At 31.8% G+C, this 27,240-nt stretch overlaps 2 protein-coding genes across 2 annotated transcripts; one reads left to right on the forward strand and one right to left on the reverse strand.

Moving 5' to 3' along the window:
* The first annotated feature begins 8,339 nt into the window (after positions 1-8,339).
* On the forward strand, positions 8,340-20,962 carry LOC101255772 (uncharacterized). The gene is given in 7 exon segments (XM_069295715.1): positions 8,340-8,767; positions 10,791-10,913; positions 11,037-11,053; positions 11,605-11,773; positions 11,868-11,949; positions 12,270-12,334; positions 20,670-20,962. Coding segments are annotated over 7 exon segments (933 nt in total). The 5' UTR covers positions 8,340-8,476; the 3' UTR covers positions 20,856-20,962.
* Positions 20,963-21,288: 326 nt separating this feature from the next.
* On the reverse strand, positions 21,289-25,946 carry LOC101258234 (protein trichome birefringence-like 19). The gene is made up of 4 exons (XM_004234647.5): positions 25,408-25,946; positions 25,189-25,327; positions 22,016-22,305; positions 21,289-21,905 (listed from the first exon to the last, which is right to left on the reverse strand). The coding sequence occupies exons 1-4, from the start codon at positions 25,758-25,760 to the stop codon at positions 21,383-21,385; spliced, it is 1,305 nt and encodes a 434-aa protein (XP_004234695.2). The 5' UTR covers positions 25,761-25,946; the 3' UTR covers positions 21,289-21,382.
* Between the last annotated feature and the right edge of the window lie 1,294 nt (positions 25,947-27,240).

Consider the following 27,240-nt stretch of genomic DNA (forward strand, 5'->3'; position numbering starts at 1 on the left):
TAATTATTCATATTGAATTTTACTACCCTATTTTCATCATTATAATTATTCAATATGGACAAATCAACCCATCACCAAGTCTAATTACTCTCCAACACAAACCACAAGAAAATATATGATTCTATACACTTAACAAGGATCGAGAAATCAATTTGCCTCAACCTTCAATTACTCTAGTAATTGAGTCTTCCCTTTTCGTTGTACTTACAAATCAATGCAATCTGGATGATGTGCTCTTCTGTGATGGTGCATGTATGTTTTCTATGACCTTTTCCTGTAAAAGTAATTATAAAATGCTAACTCACATTATTTTATTTTCACACAAATAGGATATTAAATAAATTATGGACTTCACCCATTTATCACTAAATAAATAAATAAATAATTTTTTTAAATAATCTAGCTATAGAATAGTTAAATTTCATAATCAACTTCGATTGACTAATCAAAAATCATTGTGGGCAATTATCCGGGGAGGGGCGGGGTAAATGGTAAATTTATGAAAATTTTCAAAATTGAACTTCCGGTCATTACATTATTCATCACTAGAAACAATGTTCTTACTAAAGAAGAAGAAGAAGAAGAAGAAGAAGAAGAAGAAGAAGAAGAAGAAGAAGAAGAAGAAGAAGCTTTACGTTAAATTTGAAATATGAATTCAAGAATTATGATTAGGATATAGGATCTTTCAAGGCTTAAATGAAGTTTAGATAGTTGATAATAAGAAACGAGCAAAGACACAAACTGAAGGACACTAGTTCATCGCGCAAACTGAAGGACACTAGTTCATCGCGCAAGATAAATTAAATTTTTGTCACGAAAATAATTTTTGAGACAATAAACTCTGTATCCCTCCGGAACGCAAAGAGGGGGTTACTTTTCTAGGGAGTGAATTTTTAAAACACCTCCGTGATGCGGAGCTGGGAACATAGTCTGGCCTGAGTTTTCTTTCTCTCCCAAACTCGACTGAACTCATAACCAATGTAGTCTCATCGACCAGATTCACGAAAAGTCATAAACGCAAAACAAGTTCAGTAAAACCCATATAAAAATATATTAAGGGACTCAACTCGTTTGCAACTCAAACCTCAAGAACTCCAATACCATCATTAATAGCTAAGACTCAAGAACATTTAAAGAAATCAATAACTTAATTTCAGAAACAAATTCAGGGATAGAATCAAACATGATTGGCTTAAGGGTGAACAAACCCTATACTATGAAAGGTTACATACCTGAAAGAACCATTTTCTTGAAGAAACTTGATGGAAAATCTTGAAAAATGAACCCTAGCCTTATCGTTCTTGAATTTCTTGATCGTGGAATCTTAGGAGTGAATGAGAGAGTTTGATTTATGAAAAACTAATTTTTCTACAAGTTTAGGATAATTTTGATGACCTCTTAAGGGGTTTTATGTCTAAAATACCCCCAATGAAATAAATAATATGAGCTGAGAGTCGGAATATTTTTTCATCACGTGTTGAGGCCCGTATTGGCTCCATAATGCGGAGCCATCATGAAGTTGCTACTGTGTTTGAGCGTCGTTAGTAAATCTGTCGTAAATTTTTAATTAGATTTTGAAATTTAGAAAACTTGGTTACATTGGAAATATGACTCGAAGACCTTTAATTTGATAGGTCATGGGCTATTATTTCTTTATGTGTTAAAAGATATGGTTTTTTAAAGTTGAATTAAAACTTAAAAAAATTTACGAAGGACTTGAATTAGTTCTCTCTAATTCTTCTTAGAACTCAAGGTGTTAAATCTAATGACCTTAAAACTTAAGAAAATCTAGATGTCTCGATAAAATCTTACTCACAATGAAGAATGGTTCGAGTCTTAGCTTAAAATATTTTGGGGTATTATAGTTGAAGATGCTACAATACCTTTGGAACTACTTACACGTTAGAAAACACTTGCATCTAGAATTCTTCACAATTTTATGGTGTAATTAGAAAAAAAACAATACCAAATTTTTTGGATGTTATAAGAAACGTTACAGATGAGCTTTAACTAGATTTAAATTTTAATAAAATAAAAGAGCATAATAAAATCACATTTCACTAAACTTTTTTAGATGTATTTGTAACTTTAACGAATTATTATTTTATAATATTAATGAGACCATATACTTATATAAGGGCCTTCTGAAAATATATTATCTTATTGAATTGATTGATTTTTTTCCACTAACCCAAGTTGGGACCAGAAATAATTATCTTAACGAGATTATTCATTAACAGAATATTAATTTAGTTAGGTTCTTATCGTAGGTAGTTGTATATAGTTCGTCTCAGTCAATCTTCAGAAAAATTATTGGCATATCTACATGATAGGTTACCGATGTGAATTAATTTCTCCATTTTAATTTGTTGTGTGATTTTCACTTGACATCAAGTTTTAAAAAGTATTTTCTAAAAAAATATTTTACTCTTTAAAGACGTTTGAACATACGATGTAAAACAATATTTTAAAATAGAATTTGAACATGTAATGTGAGATCATAATTTCAAATTTCAGATCCTCTAAAAAGCTGAATTTGAAATTTCAAATCATGCTTTACTACTTTTTAGAATGTAAAATTTGATTCATAACAAAATATATAGTATAAAAAAAAGACACCATTTTAAATTTTGTAAAAAGAGACCCATGCTTAATGTAAAGACAAAATTATTACTATTGCTGACTAATTTTTTTTTATAAAATTATATTTATTTAAAAGTTGGTTATCATAGATATATATTGTTGACACCCAATTTTTGACCCACTTCGGTATAAATTAATTATCGAGCTTCGTGAGTTTTCCGAACAATTCAAATTAATTAATCTTGTAAATTTTGCGAAAATTAAATAATATAATACATGGATTTGATGTTTATTCATAATTTTAGATAATACATATATTTTACATCGTTGTATATAAAATTGGTATATCCCATGATTAAAAAAAATAAAAAATCAAAGAATATATATATTTTTTAGTTTAGTAAGTATTCTATTAAACTAGTCTAATCTAGATTATAATTATACTTTTGAATCAGTTTTTACGATTATATTACTAAATAGCGCAGCTCGTTAATTCAATAATACAAATTCTTTTTTTTATAAGGTTTAGCCTTTTTTTATTATTATATTATTTTTTATTTTATTTTGTTATTTTTATTGGACTAATTTGGCCATCTTTAAAAAAAAACAAATTTGGGCCTTTTTTCCTTTTGGTTCTATTGGCCCAATCTTTTATTCCTCCACTCCTCCATCAGCCCAGCCCTCTTTCAATCTTTTTGCCCAACAGCTCAACACCTAGGCCCAACTCTCTCTTAGTCTGATCCAACACCCAAATCAACTCCCATCTTTCCATCCCCAGGTTGAGGCCCATTTTTTCCCCTCTTTAACCCAAACCCCTTTATCAATTCCCAAGCCCAAACGTCAATCCCAGCCCAAATTCCCGTCCAACCCTTCCCCTTTATTTTTAATAAATTCAGCCCACTTTTCCCTTACCCGACCCAGTACCCAATCCAACCCGACCTAAATCCCCTTTCCCCCCTTTCTTCTTCCCCTTCACTCACGCCCCCCCCCCCAACAGAAACCCACGAAAATCCAGCGAAAAAAGAAATCTGCCCTACGTCGTTTCCCAGCTCTCTCCCCCAAACGCCCACGCCCTCTTCTCCTCTCTTCATCGCGCGTGATGGGGAGGTAGCAACGGGACCTGCAGTCCTGCTACTTCGTACGCAGGTCTGCAATACACAAAGTGACAAGCTTTTGTCCTTGTGGCCTGAGATCGAGCCACGTAGCTGCCAGGGACGTTCCTCTTCATCTCGACCGTCCTTCCCTCCTTTCCGTTTCCGGAATGGGGGCAGATTTGCGGAAAAGGGTGTCGCTCCGTTAAGGGAAAGGAATTCAAAATTTGAATTCGAAATGGGCCTCAAATCGTTCCTCCAGCCCCTCTCCTTCAGAACCCTAGTTTCCCTCTATAAATACCCCCTCCTAAAATGTTGAAAGGGGGGGGAGGATTTTTTAGGTTTTTGGAAAACTTTGAGTTTGAAGAAAAAATCTTGAAGAATATCCTGTTTTTTTTTGTATGTATAAGAACAGTCGAAAATCTGTTGGATTTTTCGGGAGGAGGATTTGGACACGAAGAACAGTTCAATTTTTGGAAAAGTTTTTTTCGTTCATTCTGTTTATTTGTCGAGGGAACTAGAAGAGAAATTGGAGAGTAGAAAGTTACTGTTAGATTTTTGGGTGGTTAGATATCCTGGGGGAGGAAATTTTGAAGAATTCTTTTGGTGTTCTGTCCGTATAGAAGAACAGAAAGATTTTAGGGGGTTGGAAATTTTTGAAGAAATTTCGTTGGATTTTTTCTGTCTGTCGAAGTTAAAGAAAGACTTAAACCATATATTACGTGCGAGAATTTAGGGTAGAGATTTTCAGAAATCGGAGGTTTCGATTCTACTTTCGCCATCTCCTGGTTCGCTCAAGGTGTGGTTTCGTTCTCGCTCCTGCTCACCGTCCCTGTCGCTTCTTTCGAATAGGTAACCTTCCCCTGCTTCTTCCTATTTCTGCGTTATTTTTTTTCTTCTGTTTCAAAACTGGTTTGTCACTGTTATAGTGACCTCGATGTATATGCTTGCTTGAGTTCGCCTATCTGCTTTGTTAGTTCATACAACTTATGCGTTCTCGTCTAGTTTGTTTGAATAAATACATAGTTTGGTTATAGTTTAGAGGTCCGCGTAATTCAACGAAGATGGTTCTGCATCCTTCTTCTTGTTGAGCGTGGATGTCTCATCCTTCATTCTTTCACCCCAAGTTGAAAGAATGAATCGAGATGTTAAAATTTGAGATTTGCCTTGTAGTTTTTTGACTGTTCGAAGTTCATGTGTTGCATCTTCGTCTTGTCCAAATGCTTTTGTATGTTTAAATATAGCTTTCTCTTGTTTCATTTACCTCATTCTCAAGTTATTTTGCTGTCTCCCACGTTTTGTGCATTCGGTTTTGATTGAACTGGTAGGTAGTATAAGGTGTTTACTCTCTGGCGTTTACTGTAGCTTAATGTGAGGTTGAAGTCTATCTATCACATTAGTTTGGTGTTAGTTTAAGATCGACTTCATGAAGCTTCTACGGTGATTTATTCATCTAATTTATCACATCCTTTCTTGTTTATTCTAAATTTTATATATATTTAAGGATAATTTCTTCACTTCTTACAGAAATTTTTTATGTTGAGCCTACTGAAATGTCTCGTTTTCCTCCATTCACTCTCTGTGTTTGAACACATAAAATGGCTATAGTCTTTTCAAGTGTCGACCTGAAGTTTGTGTGATGTTGTATTATTGCTAACTAACAGTGAGTCGTTTCGGGACATTTCTCGTTCAGCCCAATTTTCATGATGATTTAGATTTAATTATTTAATAGTATGATAATATGCTTTGTTTCTTTGGTGTTTTGCCTTTAGTATTCACAAATGATTTGTAAATTTTCATTTTTATGTTCCCATGTAGCTCATTCAGGTTTTATCTCTAGCTAGTTCCCTTAGGAATTAAATTTCATGAAGTATGCATAATTTGTCGATCGATTCGCTCTCTAGTTGTTGCCCGTAACCCCCCCCCCCCTCTTTTTTTATCCTCGCTCCTCTTTCGCAGGATCTGTTAGTTTGTCAATTTCTTTTTCCAGTATGCTAATTTTTTTTTAATTTTTTTTTGGCATTTGTGTTGATTGGACTATTTACTAACTCTTTATTCCCCAATTTATCTATGTCATATGTGAAACCGACTTGAGTTCGCTAAGGAATCGTCCTTTACATTTTGAGAAAGCCGTAAAGGCTTAACTCTTCTTTAACGGAGTCAAGATCGCCTCAAAATTGAACGATTAAAGAATCAAGGAAGGTTGAAGAGCCCGAAGAAAGCGGATTAGAAGACTTGTTTTTTTTCCTTATTCTTATTTTTTTTAATTCTGTAATGGGCATAAGCTCTTGCTGCTTTTATTTTCTTGTATTTATTTGTGTATGTTTAGACTAGGACAGGTGAAAAATGGGTTAAAAAACCCAACAGCAGGTGGGTCCGAATTTCGATCAAGGCGAACAGAACCCAAATTTGGACCCAAAAATCTCTCTCTCTCTCTCTCTCTCTCTCTCTCTCTTTACTACTGCTTATATTCTTGCTTTGAATGCCTTTTAGTTTAGGATTAGAAAACTCCAAACCCCGTCGAAACGTTTTTCTGTTTTATTAAACTAAAATTAAATTCTAAAACGACAAATATTTCAAACTTATAAATTTATCTAGATAAAACTTTAAGTTTAACTTCAAAATTTGCAAATCATTAGAAAATAGTCATATAGTTAATCGCCGGAAAACCGTATTAAAACGGAGCGTCTTAGGTGTCGTCGACACCTTCCTAAGACGCTAATATGAATCCCGAACCCCCTAAAATATTTTCAAAAACGATTTTTCCTGTTTAAGTTGTTTTGGAAACGAGTTTTCGTAATTTTCTCAAAATTAAGTGGCGACTCCTAAAAGTCGAAAATATCTTCCAAAAATAAAACAGACTTCCTTTCGAAATTATTTTCCCGATAAAACATGTATTTATAAAATGACGGTTGAGATATGCAATTTATTAGTATAATAACACTTTGCCCTATTATGATAACTAATTAATAAATTATACTTACTTCATGTGGGAACTTAAATAAGAATTAGAGAAATTTTGATGATAAAAAGAATAAGGTGATAGGAATAAAAATGTTATTCATTTATATTTCAGCTCAAAAATGTCTTTATCGTTAATATTTTAAATAAAAAAAATATCATTAAACTATGCGAAAGTAATAAAAATTATCATTAAACAACTTCATATTTTTGTTATTTTTGACCCTTTTTTTTCTTTTTTTTATATTTATGAGAAGAAAGGTACTCCCTCCGATTAAAAAAGAATGATTGTATTTCCTTTTTAGTCTGGTTAAAAAAGACTGGTCCCTTTTGCTTTTTTGACAACTCTTTAACTTTAACTTTTCATGACATGTTTAACATCACAAGATTAAAGGTGATTTTTGTACATTTGACATAACTTTAATTTTGAACAACAAAATTAAAAAATCTTTTTTTTTCTTAAGTGATGTACGACCGCTTAAAATTGTCCGCAAAATTCATTTGGACACTTTAACTAAAACCCCTACCTATTGAATAACTCTAACCTTCCGAATTCAAACCATATAAACATTTTTTTGCCTACATGGCAAAATGTTTGTGATTCAGTTCATATAGGCGCGTGAGAGTATTTTATGAGGCCTTTTTGTGGAAACGAAACTCTTTCTTCTTCCTCACCTCTTTTCTATCCGTTCTTCATCACACCAGTTTGCCACCGCCGGCGGCCGTAGATCCTTAGTCTTTCTTTTTTTTTCCTCTGAACATTTTCATTCTTTTATCTCCATCGTTGCTCCTATTAAATGTTGCCTCATTGTCCTTCATATTACCTGCCCATGGGTCATGGCTATGGCTGCCATTATAACCATCATTTTAATTTGTAAAGGATTGAAGTTTGAAATTTTTTTTCTTTAAATAAATATATATTCTATGTAACTGTAAGGCGTTCTTCTATTAAAAAATTTGTTATAAATCGGACAAAAAAATGATATAACTCCATTTTTTTCTAACAATATCGATAAGAACTTATTAATTTTCCGACTGAATTCGTCTTTCTTGCATCAAAATGAAACGAAGAAGAAAGTTACAAATTATTTTGATTATTTAAGAGATTGAGGAGAAATAACGTGTAAGAAAACTTGACAGATAACTCCTTCATAAGCCATTAAAAATAGCCATAAAATTTTCAAGCCTTCTGTTTTTTCTTTTGATTTTCTATTGCATACGTACCAAAAATGTTTAAAGCAATATAACATGATGGATTTCCGTGTTGTTTATTGTATGGCCGAGGAAAAGCTGAGTCTTATTTTGGGTTTGGATGGATGGGTGGGGTTACAACCTTTTTCTTTTCTTTTATTTTGCTACTTAAAAATGAATCTTTTACATTTATTTTTTAATACTTTTTAAATAATTCTTTTAGACTACAAAATAACGTATGTCGTTATTTAATTAGTTGAAATATCATGTCATTGGGTGTGTATTTCACACACACTATATTTTTAGTTTATTGATAAAAAATATTTAAATGATTTAAGTGTTTAATAAATACATGTCTAGTTCAGGTGTCTAACAATTTTAAGTGTAAGGGATCGTAAATGACTTAAACATTTTTTTTTCTTCAACTTCATTCCAATTCCAAGTTAAATTAGATAAAAAGAAAATTTGGAAGTGGAGGGAGTTTTTTCTATATTTATGAGAAGAATGGTAACTCAAAAAATTCAAACTTTATATACAAACGGAATTTCAACATAAAAATAATATCAATGATTTTCATATGAACAAATTAGAGTACTGTTGAAGGAGAATTTAGTGTCATTGTTGAGAAGAAAGCAAAGAGAGAGGCAGAAATGGCGGGTTTGTTGGCATGGGCAGCAGATGTAGTAGGAGGTTCACACAGCAATGATGAAGATGATAACAACCCCAATTCAATCTCTTTAATCTTTACTCCGCAACAACAATTGTACCTTCTTGATTTGGATCGAAAGGCCACTTCTCCTACTCGAACCATTCAAGATATACGGCTTAGACTCCCTCCTCCTGACATCTCTGAACGTCTTCCTCATCTTCACGCTCACTCCCTCGCCTCTAACAACGCTCTTGCTCTCCAACTTAATGCTCACTCTGCCACCAAAGAACAGGTTTCTCATTTTCTCTTCTTTTAATTACTTTAATTTTAGCTTTTCATCGATTGATGCGTCTGGGGGTGGATTAAGATTTCAAGTTCTACAATACCCACTACCCTTTTGTGAATATATGTGGTTATCTTGATCTAATACAAGTTTAGGGGAATTCAAGATTTCAACTTTATGGGTTGGGTATTTATATTTATATCATTGACAAGTGAGGCTAGCTTGAGAGCACCTTCACCGGTAATTAGTCGGTTATTCACCGTTAATTGGTAGGTTGAGGTTTCAATTCATGCCTGAGGACGGCTGAGGGTAAATAGGAATACTATTGATCTTCTTGATCTTAAGATAAATCATTTTACATCATGACTCAACTTGACGTCACTAAGTACATGATCTTAGATAGGAATCTGTGGAGTGTTGTCTTACATTTCTAAAGTTTAGGCTTTTTGGTGTTGTACTAGCTGTATTATTATAGTTCTTCATTGTGATATCTATCATTGTGGGTTGAATATTGTATTTCGATAATCGCACTATTTTATAGTTCATGGTCTTTTTTTTTGTATGACACCTTATTAGTTGCTATGTTTTTTGCACTATTTTCTTCTTTCTTGTACTCGAATTCGCTGCACTTGAGCCGAGGGTCTTTTTGAAACACATCTCTACCTCTAGAGGTAGTGGTAAGATCTGCTTACACTTTACCTTTCCCAAACCTCTTCTGGGATTTCATTGAGAATTTAATGATTATTGACATGGCATATATTCATGGTTCTTTCACGTTCTGGTGTCCCTACATTGCACCCTATCTGTCCTTTATCATCCAAATAATATCATACAAAATCAATGTCAAGATTTTTTTTCATCGATCAATTTATGATTTATGACAAAAACAAACCCTGCTAAATAAGTGTGTACTGGTAATTGAAGGTCCAGGTCATGTATCAAACCCCAAGTTTGACCTTTCACTGATTCAGAGAAAAAGGAATTGGGGAAAAGGATAAAACTTGTGACCAAAGGTTGAGTGATTCTTTTCTTTCGCAGTTCTCCCTTTTTGGTAAATAGAGGGACTTTGTTCTTGCTGCTACAAACTTCCTTTGTTATGTAGAGATTATTGTCAGGTTACCTAATAAAATTGTATTCAAGTGATACAATTTGTCGTCTACCATAAATTGAACTGCTACGTGAAATTTTGTCTGTTTCTCGGATTTCTTGGTGAGTTAGATAGGTTTAGCTATGAAACTGTAAATGTTGATTATGCTGGGTACACGAGGTCAGCAAAAATAGCTAAATCGTTTAAATTGAAAATCGTTCAACGGTCTGTGGTGCAATGTGTTTATTCTAGATATTTTTTGTGATAAGGAAAAGATGAGGACCAATACATTTTTGGGGGATAATTTATTCTTGATATAAATAGGCGCCATCATTATAATAATGTAAATATGCATTATTTTCTTGTGCACTAAGATGTGGTAAACTAGGAGGATGGCTTTCGTTCTTTGGGAGAGCAAGTGCTGCAAGTCTGTAGAAGGTTTGACATTCTTAATTGCTTTATAACAATGAATAACACATTATAGATCATCGATGGCTGAAGAACCCAAACAAACCCAAATCCGAAATATTGGATTTGGTTTATCTTACCAATTGGCTAGTGATAGAGCCTAATACTTTGCTTAATGTATCACACACAACTTTCAAGCTGGAAGAGTCCTCTGAAGTTCCTGCATAGGTATCAGAGTTTCTTCTTCTCGTTGCTCCTTCGATTTCCTCTATTTGGTGAGCCTGGGGATGTTTTAATACTTAGTAGTGTGAAACTTTTGATTGTTCTCTGGAAATATACACTGCTTAATTATTTCTTTTCTATGAATTCTAATGTTGTGTACATTATCGATTAATATTTTTGATGAGATTAAGAGATTTTCAATTCTTTGGCTAAAGTAATATTAAGGATTTTGGTGATGGTATTTTTTACATTCACTTGAATATGCATTTAGAGCTTTGAATTTGAAGTACAATATTTGGTCTAACTTGGTGGCAGGCACAATTAAGAGAAATTACTCTGCAAGAAGAAAATGTTGAGTACGAGAAGACTATCTCAGATTATGAGAATAGGATTCAGGAGAAGTCACAGGAAGCTGACCTTCTACGCACCAAGTTGCAGGTTAGTCATAACTCATGACTCATAACTTTCTCGAGAGGATCCTTTTATGATTTATAAAAAAGAATAGGCATCGTTTATCTACTGCTTTGTCATCTGATTGCATGTCCAACTGTTAGAGGGCAGGAGAACTTCTCCGACAAGTACTCGCAAAAAATAACTGTTAATGTGAATTTCTTTGTAAAACCAGGAACCATATTTCATGCCATGTTCAAATTTTAGCACCCTTAGGCCCTAGAAAAAACTTCATGCAAAGACTCTCTGTCTCTATATCTCCCTATCCCTCTTAACTAAGAACTGACTTTCTTTCCCACTATCTGGTGCAGTCATACACTAATGTTAGCGCTGGATTTCCCAGCAGATGAGCCCTATTTTTAGTTATTTAAGTAATAGAAAAGATTAGTACAAATTCTTTTACTTTTGTACTTGTACGATAAGTTATTTTACAACAACATACCTAGTGTAATCCCTCAAATGGTGTTTGGGGAGGTAAGATGTACACAGACCATACCCCTACTGTTTCCAGTAAACCCTCGGCACAGGATAAGTTATGTTATTACCTCAATTAAATGACTCAAGCTATTACTGATTATATTTTCACCTTCATCCTGTCCACTGATTCCTTTATATGCAATCAATTTTGTTTCTGGGGCATTCATTGTTCAACATTTCTGGAACATTATGCAATTTACAGGGAAGGACTTAATGGAAGAAAACATAAAGTCAGAGTTAGAACAAGCACAGGCTGCAGCCCCAGTGAGTCTGTGAAATATTTGATTAAAAATAATGGTGAGGATCAAGAAGATAAGGAATTTGCACATTCTGCGCTGCTGGGGAAATCAGAGGTGAAGAAGAAGGAATGGGTGTGTAGCTTAGCTTATCTCACTTTGCATCATAATAGCCAATGTAAATTACTTTTCGTTCTTTTATCTGCTTCTGCCGATCATTTTTAATTAGATAACTATGGAAGGAGCTGTTCAAAACCTGGAGGAAAAATGGGCAGAAGTGCAAGATTATGCACTCAAGCAACCTTCCCCAGGTACCTAAATAATAACATATATTAGTAAACATTATTATGGATAATGATCATAAACTCCTACTGTGTGGTCCAGACCATATGATATATTTTGTTGTCTTAAATCTCTTTCCCTTGCTTATTAAGGAACCAGTTTCTATCACGTTTCTTCTTTTCCATGCCTTAAATGCATTGCACCTGATTCAGAATAAATAATGGTAAACTACTTAGAAATTCAGGGGAGTAGATCTGTTAATCGCATATTTGATATTTTTCATTTTTATATATTGACATTTTATAGCATGGCATGCCTAAAGTCTGATCTTGTCATGTTATTTCTTCAGCCTAGCGAGAGAAACTGTAGGATAAGCAGCTTCATAGCCTAATAGAGCAACTTGCTGCAAAACAGGTTAATGATTTTGAAAAATTATTCAGTATTCAGAGGCTGCAGTGCAGCCTTTTGCGCAATGGATTTTGGAAATTGTACTTTTGACACGAAACCCATATATACTCCCTATGTTTCAATTTGTTTGTTTGAACGCATAATTTCAAAAGTACAATGAGTTTACTTTAGATTGAGTCCATTTATTTAAAATCCTAGTTCCGCTTGTGTTGACATTGTGTTATACTATATCTTTAACCTTTGGGCTCTCTAATTTCTTTTGTTTTTGTAAGAGTTAGTGTTTCAATTAATCTTGAAACAAATTCATCCGTTTTGAAATAACAAATACATGAATGTGAGTTGTAACATTCATTTATTTAATTCTTTGTTATAAACATTTGCAAGAAGTTTTTTTTTTATTCTACGTTATGGATTTTTGAAAGATAAATTTTTTGTTTTCAATTCATGAACCTAATAAATTCTATTAATTAAAAATCTTTTCTTGCAAAACTTTTTATCCTATAAATTGAGTTTCCTTTGGTTGAAAAAGATAAGCATTCAAGCAAAAATACTTTCCCTTGAAAACACTTGTGAGATATTGATCAAAAGGTGAAATCACCAATTCAAGAATAGAAGAGCAACATTCTTGAATGCTACTTGTTTTGTGGCTTAGTTGAATCCCGAAGATAGAGTTGCTATTTATTCTTCTGATTGCTTGTGGGAGAGACTCCAACTATCTTCAAGAAACGTATTAACGTGCCTCTAAGTCAAGCAAGTTTTATTTTGTATTCCTTGTAATTTTATCATTCTTGTTCATTTGTTCTAAATTTGTATTTTTTGGTTTCTCACTATCTTTTTTGCTCGTACCTGCAGCTGTATTTAAACAAACTTTGTTATGGGTTTTTTGGAGTTTCCCATCGTCTCCTTCTAGTTCTGGCTGTTTACCGTCCGCCGAACGACGTAGCTCCGCATGTTTATAGTCATGCTGCTGACTGTTAGTTTTTCCTTTCAGATCTTGTACATCTGCTTCTATCTTTTCTATTTTTTGGCATAGATTTGTCATTATAGCCAATAGGTCTTTCATTGTATCTTTCTCTTGAGAGGTAGTCTACAATGAGATTTTCGTCAGTTTTAATAATCTCAATTGTAAATGTAAAATTCAATATATTTAATATCAATCTTCTTATTTCTTTTGTTGTAACTGAATCATCTATCTTTTTGGTTATCCACCTCTTTACCTGTGTGTTATCCGTTCTTACAATAAATTTATTGTAAACTATATATGATTCAAATGCTAACAAACATTATATAATGCAAATAATTCTTTTCTATTTATTTCCCATTTTGCTTGTGCTTCAGTATATGATCCTGAGCAATACCTGCAATGGTGTTCTATCTTTTCTTTGTTATATTTATATTTTAGTACTCCTCCATAACAGTGGTCACTTGAATCTGTTTCAATTATATATGTAAATGTTTTACTTTCATCAGGAAAATATAGTTTTGGTAATTTTTTGCATAATTTTTTGATATTTTTTATGTGTTCTTTGTCTTTGTTGTCAAAATGATATTCAACATCTTTTTTGAGTTTTTTGTATAGTGGTTTTAAATGTTCTGCTAGTTTTGGTATGTATTCTCTTACTTGGTTTACTAATCCTAAAAATGATTGTAATTTCTTTTTTGTATCTATATTTTCATCAATAGTAATTATTTTTTGTACTATATGAGTTTGCATTTTTATTCCATTTTTATCTATTTGTATTCCTAGAAATTCTATCTGTGGTTTCATAATTTCTGATTTACTTTTACTTAAACTTATACCTGAATGTTTAATTATATGTATAAATTTTTCTAATAATCTTATATGTTCATCTTGTTTTTTAGAGTATAGTAATATATCATATATATATACAACACAATTTTCTAACTGGCTAAAACAGTTATCCATAAAATATTGGTATCTACCTGGTGCATTTTTATATCCAAATGGTAATACATTCCATTCATAGAATCCTTGCGGTACTGTGAATGCTGTTAATTGTTTAGATTCTTTTTCTAATTTTATGTGGTAAAATCCTGATTTACAGTCAAATTTACTAAAATAATTATATCCTTGTATTTGTCTTATTTTTAGTATTTTGTTTGGTATTGGATAATTGTATGTTTTAGTTTTAGCATTTAGATTACGATAATCTATGATCATTCTACTTTTACCTCTTTTATGTTCACTATGTTTTATAACTATAAATGCTGGACTTGTATGTTTACTATTGCTTTCTTGTATGTAATTATTTTCTAATAATTCATCTATATGTATTTTAAATTCTTTTAAATCATCAAAGTTTTTTTTTAATGGTTTCTGTGTTATTATACTATTTTCATCTATTAATTCAATTTTTACTTTTGTCTTATGTTTTTCCCATCCTTGTAATGAATTTTCACTGTATAATTGTTCTAGTTGTTCATTAATTATTTTAACTTTGTCTATTGTAAATATAATTATTTCTAATTGTGATATTTGTTTCTTATTTATATTTTGCCATTTCTTGGTTTATTTTTTCACTTCCTTTTATCCATTCCATAGGTTTTCGTTGTTTATTATTTACTCTTTTTGCTCCTATTTTGTTTCCGCATGGTGTGATAAACCACCAATGTGTCTTTGTTATTATATGTGGATAAAATTTATCTAAAAATGGCATTCCTAATAACATATCTTTTGTGGTAAATTCAAAATTATACATTTCTTCTATTGTTAGTATTTTATCTCATATTTGTATTTTTATATTTTTTTCTTTATGTTTAATCATACTACCTTCGTTATTAAATGATGTTACTACCATAGATGTTTTTAATTTTTCCCATTTATCTTCTGGTAAGCAGTTATATTTACATATATTCGCTTCTGCTCCTGTATCTATCATAGGAGTATAATATCTGTTGTGATATCCTTCTACAATAATTTTTGCAAGTATAAATATTTTCATTAATCATTTTGTTCTTTTTATAATTATTTTCTTATGTTGACATGTTATTGTTAATTGTTCATTTTCTATGTTGTACGGTTTAACTTTTTCTAGCCATTTTATTCCTAATGTAATATTATGGTTTCCTTGGTATATTTTAAATGGTATTACTAAGGGTATTCCTCCTATAATTATTTCTTTTTCTGTTGTTTCTTCATTTGTGTTTACTATCTCACTAGGTAATCCAGGGCATATGTGTCCTGTTTTCATAATTTCTTGAAGATAGTTGTCTCTATGACATCCACATCAATAATGAACAATTTTCCATCTTTGCCTAATCCTAATTTTGAAATATTTGATGGAAAAGACTTTTCTAGATAGCGTGGAAAGATGGAATTCTTTTTAAGACGATTAAAGTTAGCGTATGTTCTTGAGAAACCTTGTCATGAGGCTCCTAGTTCTGAGGTAGCAACGGACGAGGCTACTTTGATTAAAGAACAAATTGCCAAATGGCAAGATGATGATTACTTATGCAAGAATTATATTCTTTGAGGAATGTCCAATAAATATTATGATCAATATTATATTAAATGTAAATTTGCTAAGAAGATTTGGGATACTCTTAAAGCTATTCATTTAGCAGAAGAGGCGAGTTCAAAGAAATTTCTTGTTTCAAATTATATGGAGTTCAAAATGGTTGATGACAATCAATCACTGAACAAGTACAAGAATTTCAACTTATAGCAAATAAAATTGTTATAACTGGAATTGCTCTTGATGAAAACTTTCATGTTGGTGCGACTGGCTCAAACTCCTCCATCTTGGAAAGAGTACAGAAGCAAACTCTTACACAAGAAGGAAGATTTGACTCTTGAACAATTATTGCAACACTTGCAAATTGAATAAGAGACACGATACCGCGACAATAACATCTTGAGGGAGCCCATCATGAAAGCTCATGTTGTTGAAGAAAAGATCAAGAGAGAACCTGCCAATAATAAATTTTTGAAGGCAAAAAAGAGAAAATTTCAAGCGTATTAATTTTAATTCTAAGTTGATTGAATGTTATCATTGTCATAAAATTGGTCATTATGCACGTGATTGTAAAACTCTTAAAGCTGAAAATAAGAAAGAAAAGGCAAATAACAATACAAAAAATGAACTGGTGGCAATGGTCACAGAAGCATTTGTAGCGGGAGATCAAGTGGAATGGTGGATAGACACTGGTGCAACTCGTCATATATCAGGTAATCAAAATTCTTTCACGACATATGAATTAGTGGGGGCGATAAAGTTTTGCATATGGGAAACTCATCCTCTGCTAAGGTTGTGGGAAAGGGAACTGTTGAACTAAAATTCACTTCCGGAAAGATGGTCACATTGATAGACGTATTGCATGTTCCTGATATTCGAAAGAACTTGGTGTCAGGTACGCTTCTTTCGAAGCATGATTTTAAAATGATTTTGAGGCAGATAAATTTATTTTGCCTAAACAAGGCATGCTTGTTGGAAAAGGTTATGCTACAAATGACATGTTCAAACTCAATATTGAAAATGAAAATATTTCTACTTATATTGTGGAGTCTTTAGATTTATGGCATGAACGTCTTGGTCATGTGAATTTTAGATCTATTCAACTTATGATGAAAAATGGATTAATTAAAGATTGTGGAAAGGATCATGTTGCTAAGTGTATCATGTTGCTAAGTGTATTACTTGTAGTAAATGTAAAATAACAAAGAAACCTTTTAAGTCTGTTGAAAGGATATCCACACTTTTGGAATTAATCCACACTGATATTTGTGAGATGGATTGTTTATCACATCATGGAAAGAGATATTTTATCACTTTCATTGACGATTACTCAAGGTATACATATGTCTTTCCATTAAAAACAAAAGATGAGGCATTTGAGACTTTTAAAACATATAAAGTAGAAGTTGAAAATAAATTGAGTTTGAAGATTAAATCAATTAGATCTGATAGAGGTGGAGAATATTTAAAATCAATTTTTATTGATTTTTGTGAAAAAGAAGGCATTGAGAAACAATTGACTATGTCTTATACACCACAACAAAATGGTGTAGCAGAAAGAATAAATAGAACTCTCATTGAAATGGTTAACTCTATGCTTTATGGATCTGGTATCACTGAAAATTTGTGGACTGAAGCCTTATTTTCTGCATGTCATATTTTGAATCGAATTCATTCCAAGAAACATGATTCATCTCCATATGAACTTTGGAAGAATCGCAAGCCAAATATAAATTATTTTAAAGTATGGGGTTGTTTGGCTCATGTTAGATTACCAAATCAACAATTGACTAAGATTGGATATAGAGGAGTAGATTATGTATTTATTGGTTATTCACAAACCAGTAGGGCTTATAGATTTTTGAATCTTGAGACTCCAAGCCCCCACACAATAATTGAATCGTTGCATGCTAACTTTTTTGAGCATATATTTCTTAAGAAAAAAGAGTCTTTTAAACAAAATACAAGTTCTTCTATATCTACTCTTAAAAGAAAAATAGTTGAACCTTCGGAAGAAAGTCAACCAAGACGTAGTGAAAGATCAGCCAAACCAAGAGAATTTGGACCAAATTTTCAAGTCTATTTAGTTGAAAGGGATGCTGAAAATTATGCTGAAGCAATGTCTTCACATGATGCTCCTATCTGGCGTGAAGCTATTGATGATGAAATGCACTCCATTATGTCAAACAATACATGAATTTTATCAGACCTTCCTCTTGGATGTAAGCTATTGGTTGTAGATGGATCTTTAGAAAGAAATTAAAATCTGATAAGGAACCTTAGATAAGTACAAAGCTCGTTTGGTGGAAAAAGGCTTTAGTCGCAATTCATAGCCTAGTAATACATCAAATGGATGTGAAGACTGCATTTCTGAATAGAGATGTAGATGAAGAGGTTTACATGAAACAACTAGAAGGATTTGTCGTTCCTGGTCAAGAACACAAAGTTTGTAAGCTTCTTAAATCTCTTTATGGATTAAAACAAGCTCCAAAAAAATGGAATGAGAAATTTAGAAGAGTAATGATTTCTAATGGCTACTCAATCAATGGTGGTGATATTTGTATATTTAGCAAATTTCAAGAAAAACCTGATGTTATAATATGTCTTTATGTAGATGATATGTTGATCTTTGGAACTGATATTGAAAGAGTCAAAGAAACAAAAAATTTTCTAGCTTCTCAATTTGAAATGAAAGATCTTGGAGAAGCTGATGTAATTCTGGGTATTAAAATTATAAGATCAGCAAATGACTTGACTCTTACTCAATCAAGTTATATTGAAAAAGTTCTAAAGAGGTTTGGTCACTTTGATGACAAACCTGCTCCTACACCATTTGATCCTAGCATCAAACTAATGCGGAACTCTAGTGATGTTCTCGATCAGCTGACATATTCTCAGATTGTTGGGAGTCTTATGTATGCCATGCATTGTACCAGGCCGGATATTGGTTACGCAGTAGGAACTTTGAGCAAGTTTACTAGTAATCCCGGAGTTGAACATTGGAATGCCTTAATTCATGTTTTAAGACACCTCAAGGGTACAATTAATGTTGACCTGCATTATTCTACATTTCCCATTGTTCTTGAAGGCTATAGTGATGCTACTTGGAATTCTGATCCGAATGACTCTAAATCTATTACTGCTTGGATTTTCACTTTGGCTGGAGCAGCGATCTCTTGGAAATCGAAGAAGCAAACATGTATTACTCATTCAACCATGGAGTCAGAATTTATAGTTGTCTTCTGCTGGAGAAGAAGTTGACTGGTTGCGATCAATGCTGATAGATATTCCTTTATGGAGTAAGTCAATAACACCTTTAACTATCTATTATGATAATCAAGCTGTTATATTTCGGGCTTCAAGTGACTGCTATAATGGCAAGTCGAGACAAGTTCGTCTCAAACATAATCATGTCAGGAGATTATTGGAGGAAGGCGTGATACCGCTTCAATATGTGAAGTCCAGATTTAATTTAGCGGATCCTTTGTTTAAAGTGTTAGACAAAGATTTAGTGGTGAAAACTTGTAATGGGATAGGAATAAAGCCCATTTAAATTAATTGTACTTTATGGTAACCCTACCTAATGATGTAATCTTGGGTTCAAAGGGAAAAACAAGTAAAGTTACAATTGTGAAGCACATCAATAAAATTCTCATTTTCAAAATAAAATGAAATAAGTAGATGTGCATGATTGAGATTCTTTTCTCTTCATAAATTTATAAGGCCGATCTCGGTTGGAGTTAGTAAGAAAACTCTTGATAATTTTTTTTCTCGATATTCCTGCTGAAGAGAAGGATGAGATTATATCTCTTAATAAGTCTATATATCGATTTCGATTGGAGTGTGTAGGAATACTCTTGATAGATTTACCGATACTTTGTGTAAAGGAGGATGAGATTAATTTCTCTTAATGAAGTTCATAGACTATTTGGTCGGAGTATGTAAAGTTACTCTTGATGAATTCACCGCACTAAGTGCGAAGTGGAGGCCGCTTCAATAAGATTTTAACAGGAAATCTTAAAGCACTTGGCTAAAAAGAACTTAGGAAACATGACCGTAAGGTGTCAAAGGATTTCGATTTTCACCGGAACATAGTGATATGTGTGGAGTATTTTTCTAACTTCATTCAATGATACACTTAGTTCAAGATTTGTTCACTAAGTAGTCAATGATTTAGAAAAACCTTCACTAGCTAATGGTTCAAGTCCAAAAGACACCATTATTGATGCATGTTGCTAGATTAATGTCTCAAAATATTTTTTGGATTTTTTAAAGATAAAATTTCTTGAAACAAGTGGGGGATTGTAAGAGTTAGTGTTTCAATTAATTTTGAAACAAATTCATCCGTTTTGAAATAACAAATACATGAATGTGAGTTGTAACATTCATTTATTTAATTCTTTGTTATAAACCTTTGCAAGGATTTTTTTTTTTTAATTCTACGTTATGAATTTTTGAAAGATAAATTTTTTGTTTCCAATTCATGAACCGAATAAATTCTATTAATTAAAAATCTTTTCTTGCAAAAATTTTTATCCTATAAATTGAGTTTCCTTTGGTTGAAAAAGATAAGTATTCAAGCAAAAATACTTTCTCTGTAAAACACTTGTGAGACATTGATCAAAAGGTGAAATCACCAATTCAAGAATAGAAGAGCAACATTCTTGAATGCTACTTGTTTTGTGGCTTAGTTAAATCCCGAAGATAGAGTTGTTATTTATTCTTCTGATTGCTCGTGGGAGAGACTCCAACTATCTTCAAGAAACGTATTAACGTGCCTCTAAGCCAAGCAAGTTTTATTTTGTATTCCTTGTAATTTTATCATTCTTGTTCATTTGTTCTAACAGTTTTTTCATCTACTTTAGGCCCAAGCAGAGAACCTCGTTCATGAAGGCCATCTAAAGGAGATGAAATTAGAGAAATTAAATGGTCTTTGGAGGACGCTCGAAGCAAGCAATGCAGATATGAATGTGACTCGGAATAGGTATCCAAGAAGCAACATTGATAGGGGATGTGTTTCTTCAGATTATATCGTTGATCCTCGTCAATAGCCTTGCAGACTGGAGAATTTGCACAAGCTTATGTTGCTCAGGTCAGCTTTCGTTGTGTACATTTTAGATTTCATTCTAGATTTGAGCAGAGTAGTGTTCCCTTGATAAATTTTCTTAATCTATTCAGTGTAAAAATCCCTACATACATCCCAAAATACAATGATGTAGATTTTTACTTGACGGTTAAAACATGTATATGGTGTAATTCCAGAGTAGAAATGTTTGAACATACACAACGTCGCTGTCTTCTAAATTGCAAGCACTATTCAGTGAATCAATCCATGTAATTTTCCTTCTCACCACACCCTTGTTTGTCCGAGAGGCCAAACGAGTGCCACTGGAAAAGAACTGGATTGATTTATTCTATGGTGAAGCATCCTGCCTCAATCTCAAGCAAGTTGAAACAATTATACAAATTCTCACTATAACAGTATTTTTATCAAGCTCATTTCCTTTCAATAAAAGTAATAATAAGGATTACAATTTTTTCTTTAAATTAAAAAAAAATGTTTGGTTGAACTTAACTCTTAGCTATACTGTTTCATAAACTGAAGTTTTTCTTCATGAGATCTCCTTCCCTCAAACATCAACATATGAAGCAAAAAATCGCTCCAAGAATCAATAGGACCAGGCAAACACCAATGCACACAATCATTATACAAAACAACATTCTCATTTGGCCAATGCCCATATCTACTTGGATGACCATCTGGTCTCAACAACATTGCTTGTGTTGTATCCAATAATCTAAACCTTTTCCCCTTTTTCTTCCCTTCCTTCTCTGCTGCCTTAAATTCTTCAACTTGAATTGTATACAACTCCAAGTTTAACCCCTCTAAAGATGTTTCATTGCTTCTAAATGGCTTTCTCCTCACACAATTACCACCTTTATTCCATTCTCCACCTTCAAAATGAGATGGTGCAAATGTCCTAACAAAAGTTATGCCCTTAAAATTTTCCAACTTGTTCATGCTTCTCAAAACAGTCCTAATTGCTCTCTGGTACCCATAAGTTGATGGGAGGTCTGTAACATTTGGAAGTCCACAATACCTGCAACAATACGTTAGTTTCACGTATAGTCACTAAACTTTACCAACTATAACAACAAAGTCACAAAACACTAACTAATGTTTAGTGATCATAAGTGAAATTAATCGTACCTGCAGCCAACTAGTTGGTTGTTCTCATAGTAAACACTGCATCTAGTAAACCAATGGCCACCATTGAAGATGACATAGTCAAATTCTTCAATTCGACTTAACCATTTCTCATCAGCTTCATCTAGATAAAGGTTGAATAGACCAGTTTTTGTTGGACCATCAGCATCTGCTTCTTTCATTTTTACCAAGAATGGTGACCAATATGTTGCAAGGGTAAAATTGTAATCAACATATTTCCATCTTTTAAAATTTTCATCTAGACTAATAGATTCATCAATTGGATATACTGCCTACACACGAAAAAATAAAAAGAAAACATCACACGTGACATATTTCTACCTTGCTAGGAATATGACATTAAATAAGAAAGTAAGGAGAGTGAGAATTAAAGTAGTAGTCTATAGTAGAGTATTTTCTTTCATTCCCCGTGAGGGAATGAATTTCTAGTTTGGAGAATCCATTTGTTTTCTTACCGCTATTATTTTTTTATGCTTGCATTATCTTATAATTCAATTTTATTTAAACTATTGTTTTATTTATTTTCACTATCTATTATATTTTACTCATTACTTTTTATATATTCTCTCTCCATTCGAATATATTTATGACATTCTATTATTATTATTGGAGGTGTCATTTTAGGCTAACTTATGCCAATCAAATCAAAACAGTAATAAAACACAGATTCCAACATAAATTTTTGTTATATTATGAGTATTTATAAGTTAATTTAAAAATAATTTATTAATTAATTTTGCATTTTATCCAAGGTCATCATAATTTTATGAATCTTTTACCACATAAAAGTATTTCATTTAAAAATCAATTACATAGGTGATCCTTGACGATCCCTTCCTTTTAATTTATAATTCATGAAATAAATATAATTTTCTCTACTGAAACGAATATTTTATTTAGGGGACACATGAAATAGCACATGTGATGTTTAGCAGCCTGGACAAGAAAAGGAGAAAAAAAAAAGTATCGATATCTTATATACGGGGAATCTTGCTTATTCTTTAACTTGATATTTTTAAAATAATAAAATATCTACTTATTTTTAAATAGGGGAAAAGATAAACATCCATTTTTTTGGACTTCGGTGATCAATTATTTAATCAACAAATCTGTGCAAAAGGGACAGTTATCCTCTGTATTTCTTTATATTATATATATTACTGAGGGCATAATAATGTTAGCTAGGAACCCACGCTGTCACTTTGGACTCTTTCAGATTTTGTCAAGTGACTCTATACCTTCAATTCTAATTTAACTTATTAGCTGAGAGGGATTTAAGATTTGAATTATTATAAAATGATTTTTTTATCATAGTGGTCTAATTTTATAATATCTATCACCCAGTGAAATTCTAAAAAATTATTAGAATTAGTTAAGCAATTGACAATATGCTACATCGTTCGCTGCAAGTTAGTTTTAATTTTAAATGTAGATATTTGATATAATTATAATGATAAAAATAGAATAAAAAATTCATTCTGTTAATATTGGGATTTTTCTAATGAATATATAAATCAAAAAAAGAAAAGGAAAGAAAAAGGAAAAAGTACCCCTAAACGAAGTTCTAGAAAAAGAAAGATGAAAATAACATGACAAGCATAGAATTTAAACCCTCGAATTTACTCACAGAGGACACCTAATAATTGTTCAAATTATATATAAATATGATTTTGAATTAGCGATTAATTATGATATTTAATTTTAGATGTGCATATAATGACGGTCTCTGAAATTTTATCAAGAGTGTTCAAGAAAAGTAGTATGTGATTGTCAAAATAAAATAAAAATATTGTGATATTTGGGGTTGTAACTTGAAACTCCTTCATTCAAATGGACACTCATTATAACTACGTTAGAAGCATAGCTTTTGTCCACGTGTTCAACTTTGAATATATATCCTTTAAATGTAGAATTTGACACGTACATATAACGTAACTTTCAGATAGACACCCTTGGGTGACTGTGGTTATGCTAATGTGTGCACTAGTCGACACTTAAATTCATATAAAATTAAATAAATAGACATATTCATCCTACATGACCCCGTACATGACAGTTTTGTGTCTTAGTGACAACCTACGTCTATTATGTCATAAATGATACGTGTGTTTACTTGTTTAATTATATATAAATTTAAGTGTCTATTTGTGCACACTCAAAATTAGAGTGCATAGTTGTTCGCGAATACCAAATTAATGGTTGGGTGTGTATATATTTATGAGAAAAAAATTAATAATTTTGTTCTAGTAACGACCAAAAATCTAAATTATGATTTAAATTATTATTTAAACAAAATAAATGATTTGAAGTTTGAGTGTAATAATGGTATTGCTAGAGATAATTCTAATCCACGAATTGAGATTATCTAAATTGCATAACCAAATACCTCCTAAATAAACTATTTTGAGAATAAGGAAATGATTGTTAATTTCGTATTCACAAGGAAACGAAAAACTAAAAAACAGTTGAAGCTTCAAGTCCAAAATTTTGTTAATTTCGTATTCACAAGGAAACTAAAAATTAAAAAATAGTTGAAGCTTCAAGTCCAAAACTTTGTTAATTTCGTATTCACAAGAAAACTAAAAACTAAAAAACAGTTCAAGCTTGGGGTCCAAAACTTGTTGGTGCATTCAACAGAATATTACCTAAACTTTGAAATACATCTACTTTTGTTAGACCAAACCCAGCCTATTCAATAATACAGTACAACATGTGTGCACGCAACCCAAGGTAAGCATAAAAAGTTAAATTTACATCCAATTTTCTAATCCAAAATCCATTGGTGGCAATAATAAAAATTTAGGGAGAAATAAAATTTCATACTTAAAACAATAAAATTTATGTCAATGTTATTTAGGGGCAGCCATACACATTTTATAGCTAATTTCATGTTTTCTTTAGGTATAGTTAATAATAAATATGCACATATTGTATAAAAATATTTTAAATCAGATATAGAAAACGTATATAAAAGTTTTTTTATATTATCAATACAATTTATTAACTTTTTTTGATTTATTATTATTTTATAAAATTAATAATTGTTATTCATTTTACATCTTTTACATTGTATTTAGACCCGTATAAAACTAAAAGAACGTTGCGGTATAGGCAATGAAACAATATGAAAGAAGTATGAAGAGGAAAATAGGTACCCGGGACAAGAGACATATTAAAGATTGCATTTGGTTTCTTCCAACGGAATCTCCAACAAATGCTAATGACTTGTTTCTCATCATATCCAAGAATTGAAATGGGTTGAAAATTGGCAACTCACATCCCTTAGGCTTCCATCTATTAATAATATATAAAATCGAATTCATAAATTTTTGCAAGAGAATACATTAAAATTACTTATCGAATTTCCAACATACCTCCATTTTAAGAAATCGATATCAGGCCTTCCATATTTCATGCAATTTTGGTGTTCGTGGATCGCCCAACAAGTGGTGTTTGTATAATATGGTCCATCAGGATTTGGAATCCACTCTCCGATCGAAATATCACATGCTTCATCATCCATAATCTTTATCTCCATATCTTCAATATGATATGTGGATGATTTTTCTGACTCATGATTTGATAAATTTGTAGCATTATACCACTTAGAAGTATAGTGAAGAGGGATAATACCTAGAATAATTAATGTTAAAGCTAGAAGTATGAATACTTTTGGAGTTCTTTGAGATGCATTATTGGACAACTTTTTCCCACAAGGGAACTCCATTTGCTTGGAGCTAGATTGAAAGTGAAACCAAAGATGGGAGTTGAAGCATAAGAAGTTAAGCTTATAAAAAATAAGTCATGGAAAATGGCATCAAGAAAAAACAAAGGACTAGTTGGCACTTACATGTGACACAAGCAACGTGCTAGTAGTATACTACTGATTATAAGATTTTAGTTGATCGAGCTTAATATATATATATATATATATATATATATATATAATTTACATTTAGTTGATGAACAAAGCTTAATTTTGAACGTATCTATATACATATAAGATAATTACAAGTTTAACTTTCTATATCATGTATTAAATCTAACAATGTATATACCTTAAATTCAATTTTAATTCACAACTCTTACATTGTAAGCCAAAAAATAACATAACAGCTTGGCATGTCTTGTTAAATTACATGAAAGTTCTTTAAAATAATGCCAATGTACATCTAGATGGCATAAATCCTTTACTTGTGCAAACACTTATTCTCCTTGGGTACCACCTTTTGGATCCCATTATTAAAACTTAAAAGGGTGAGATAGGGCCCAACTTGCTTGCTCTATCTAGATGGATTATTGAGGAGTACAGTAATTAAACTATTGCAAGTGAAAAAATCTTTGGTGCATAGTAATTCAATTGTATATGTAATAAATTATCACTTTATCAATTTTAACTTATAGATTGCTCCTCATCTCTTGCTGGACTAGACAATAGTAACATGCCAAGTCTACATTATATTAAGATTAATTAATGATTTTTAGTATCTTTTGGATCCAAGAAAACTAATATTCTTCAATGAATATATATATATATATATACCAAACGACCGGAGTAAGTTTATATTTTATTTTCATATATTATCAATATATCATTTGTGTTAATGATTTTATGATTTTGTATGGACGTTTTATCTCAAATTCTTTTTAGAGTGGAAGTACAAGTTACAAACACTTTTGACATAAATGAAATATTTCATAATAAGTTATATTAATGGATTGTTTCAGAAGTTATACCTAAAAATTTGAAAATATTGCATAAATATTCACGTATAATTTGTTACTGAAAGGATACTGAAGTGGTTAACTTAAAGAAACAAGTGATAAATATTGTTCAAATCTGTGATCGAGAAGTAAGATGTGATAGCTAGGTAAAACACCACCTTGCATGGTGGTGAACTACCTCAATAAGCTTATTCATGATCATCCAATTTTGTTTTCAAGCGAGTACACTGAATTGCCAAACCTTGCTATCAAAGCCCAAAAACACTTGAAGAGTGGAGACTTGACCCTCAACCCTAACTTGAAACTTCTTCTTTAAACTTCTACAGAAATATTTGGAGAGGAAGAACTTTCGTCTTCTTTTAGATTTTAGGAGAATGACTTGAATAAACTAATTTGAGGGTTAAAATCACTTATATAGGATTTTTAGACAGGCAAAACGACGTAGTATAGGGATAAAATGATTAGGAAAAGATCCAACTGCC

This window comes from Solanum lycopersicum, chromosome 3 (genome assembly GCF_036512215.1).
Source record: "Solanum lycopersicum chromosome 3, SLM_r2.1".
NCBI classification, from domain to species: domain Eukaryota; kingdom Viridiplantae; phylum Streptophyta; class Magnoliopsida; order Solanales; family Solanaceae; genus Solanum; species Solanum lycopersicum.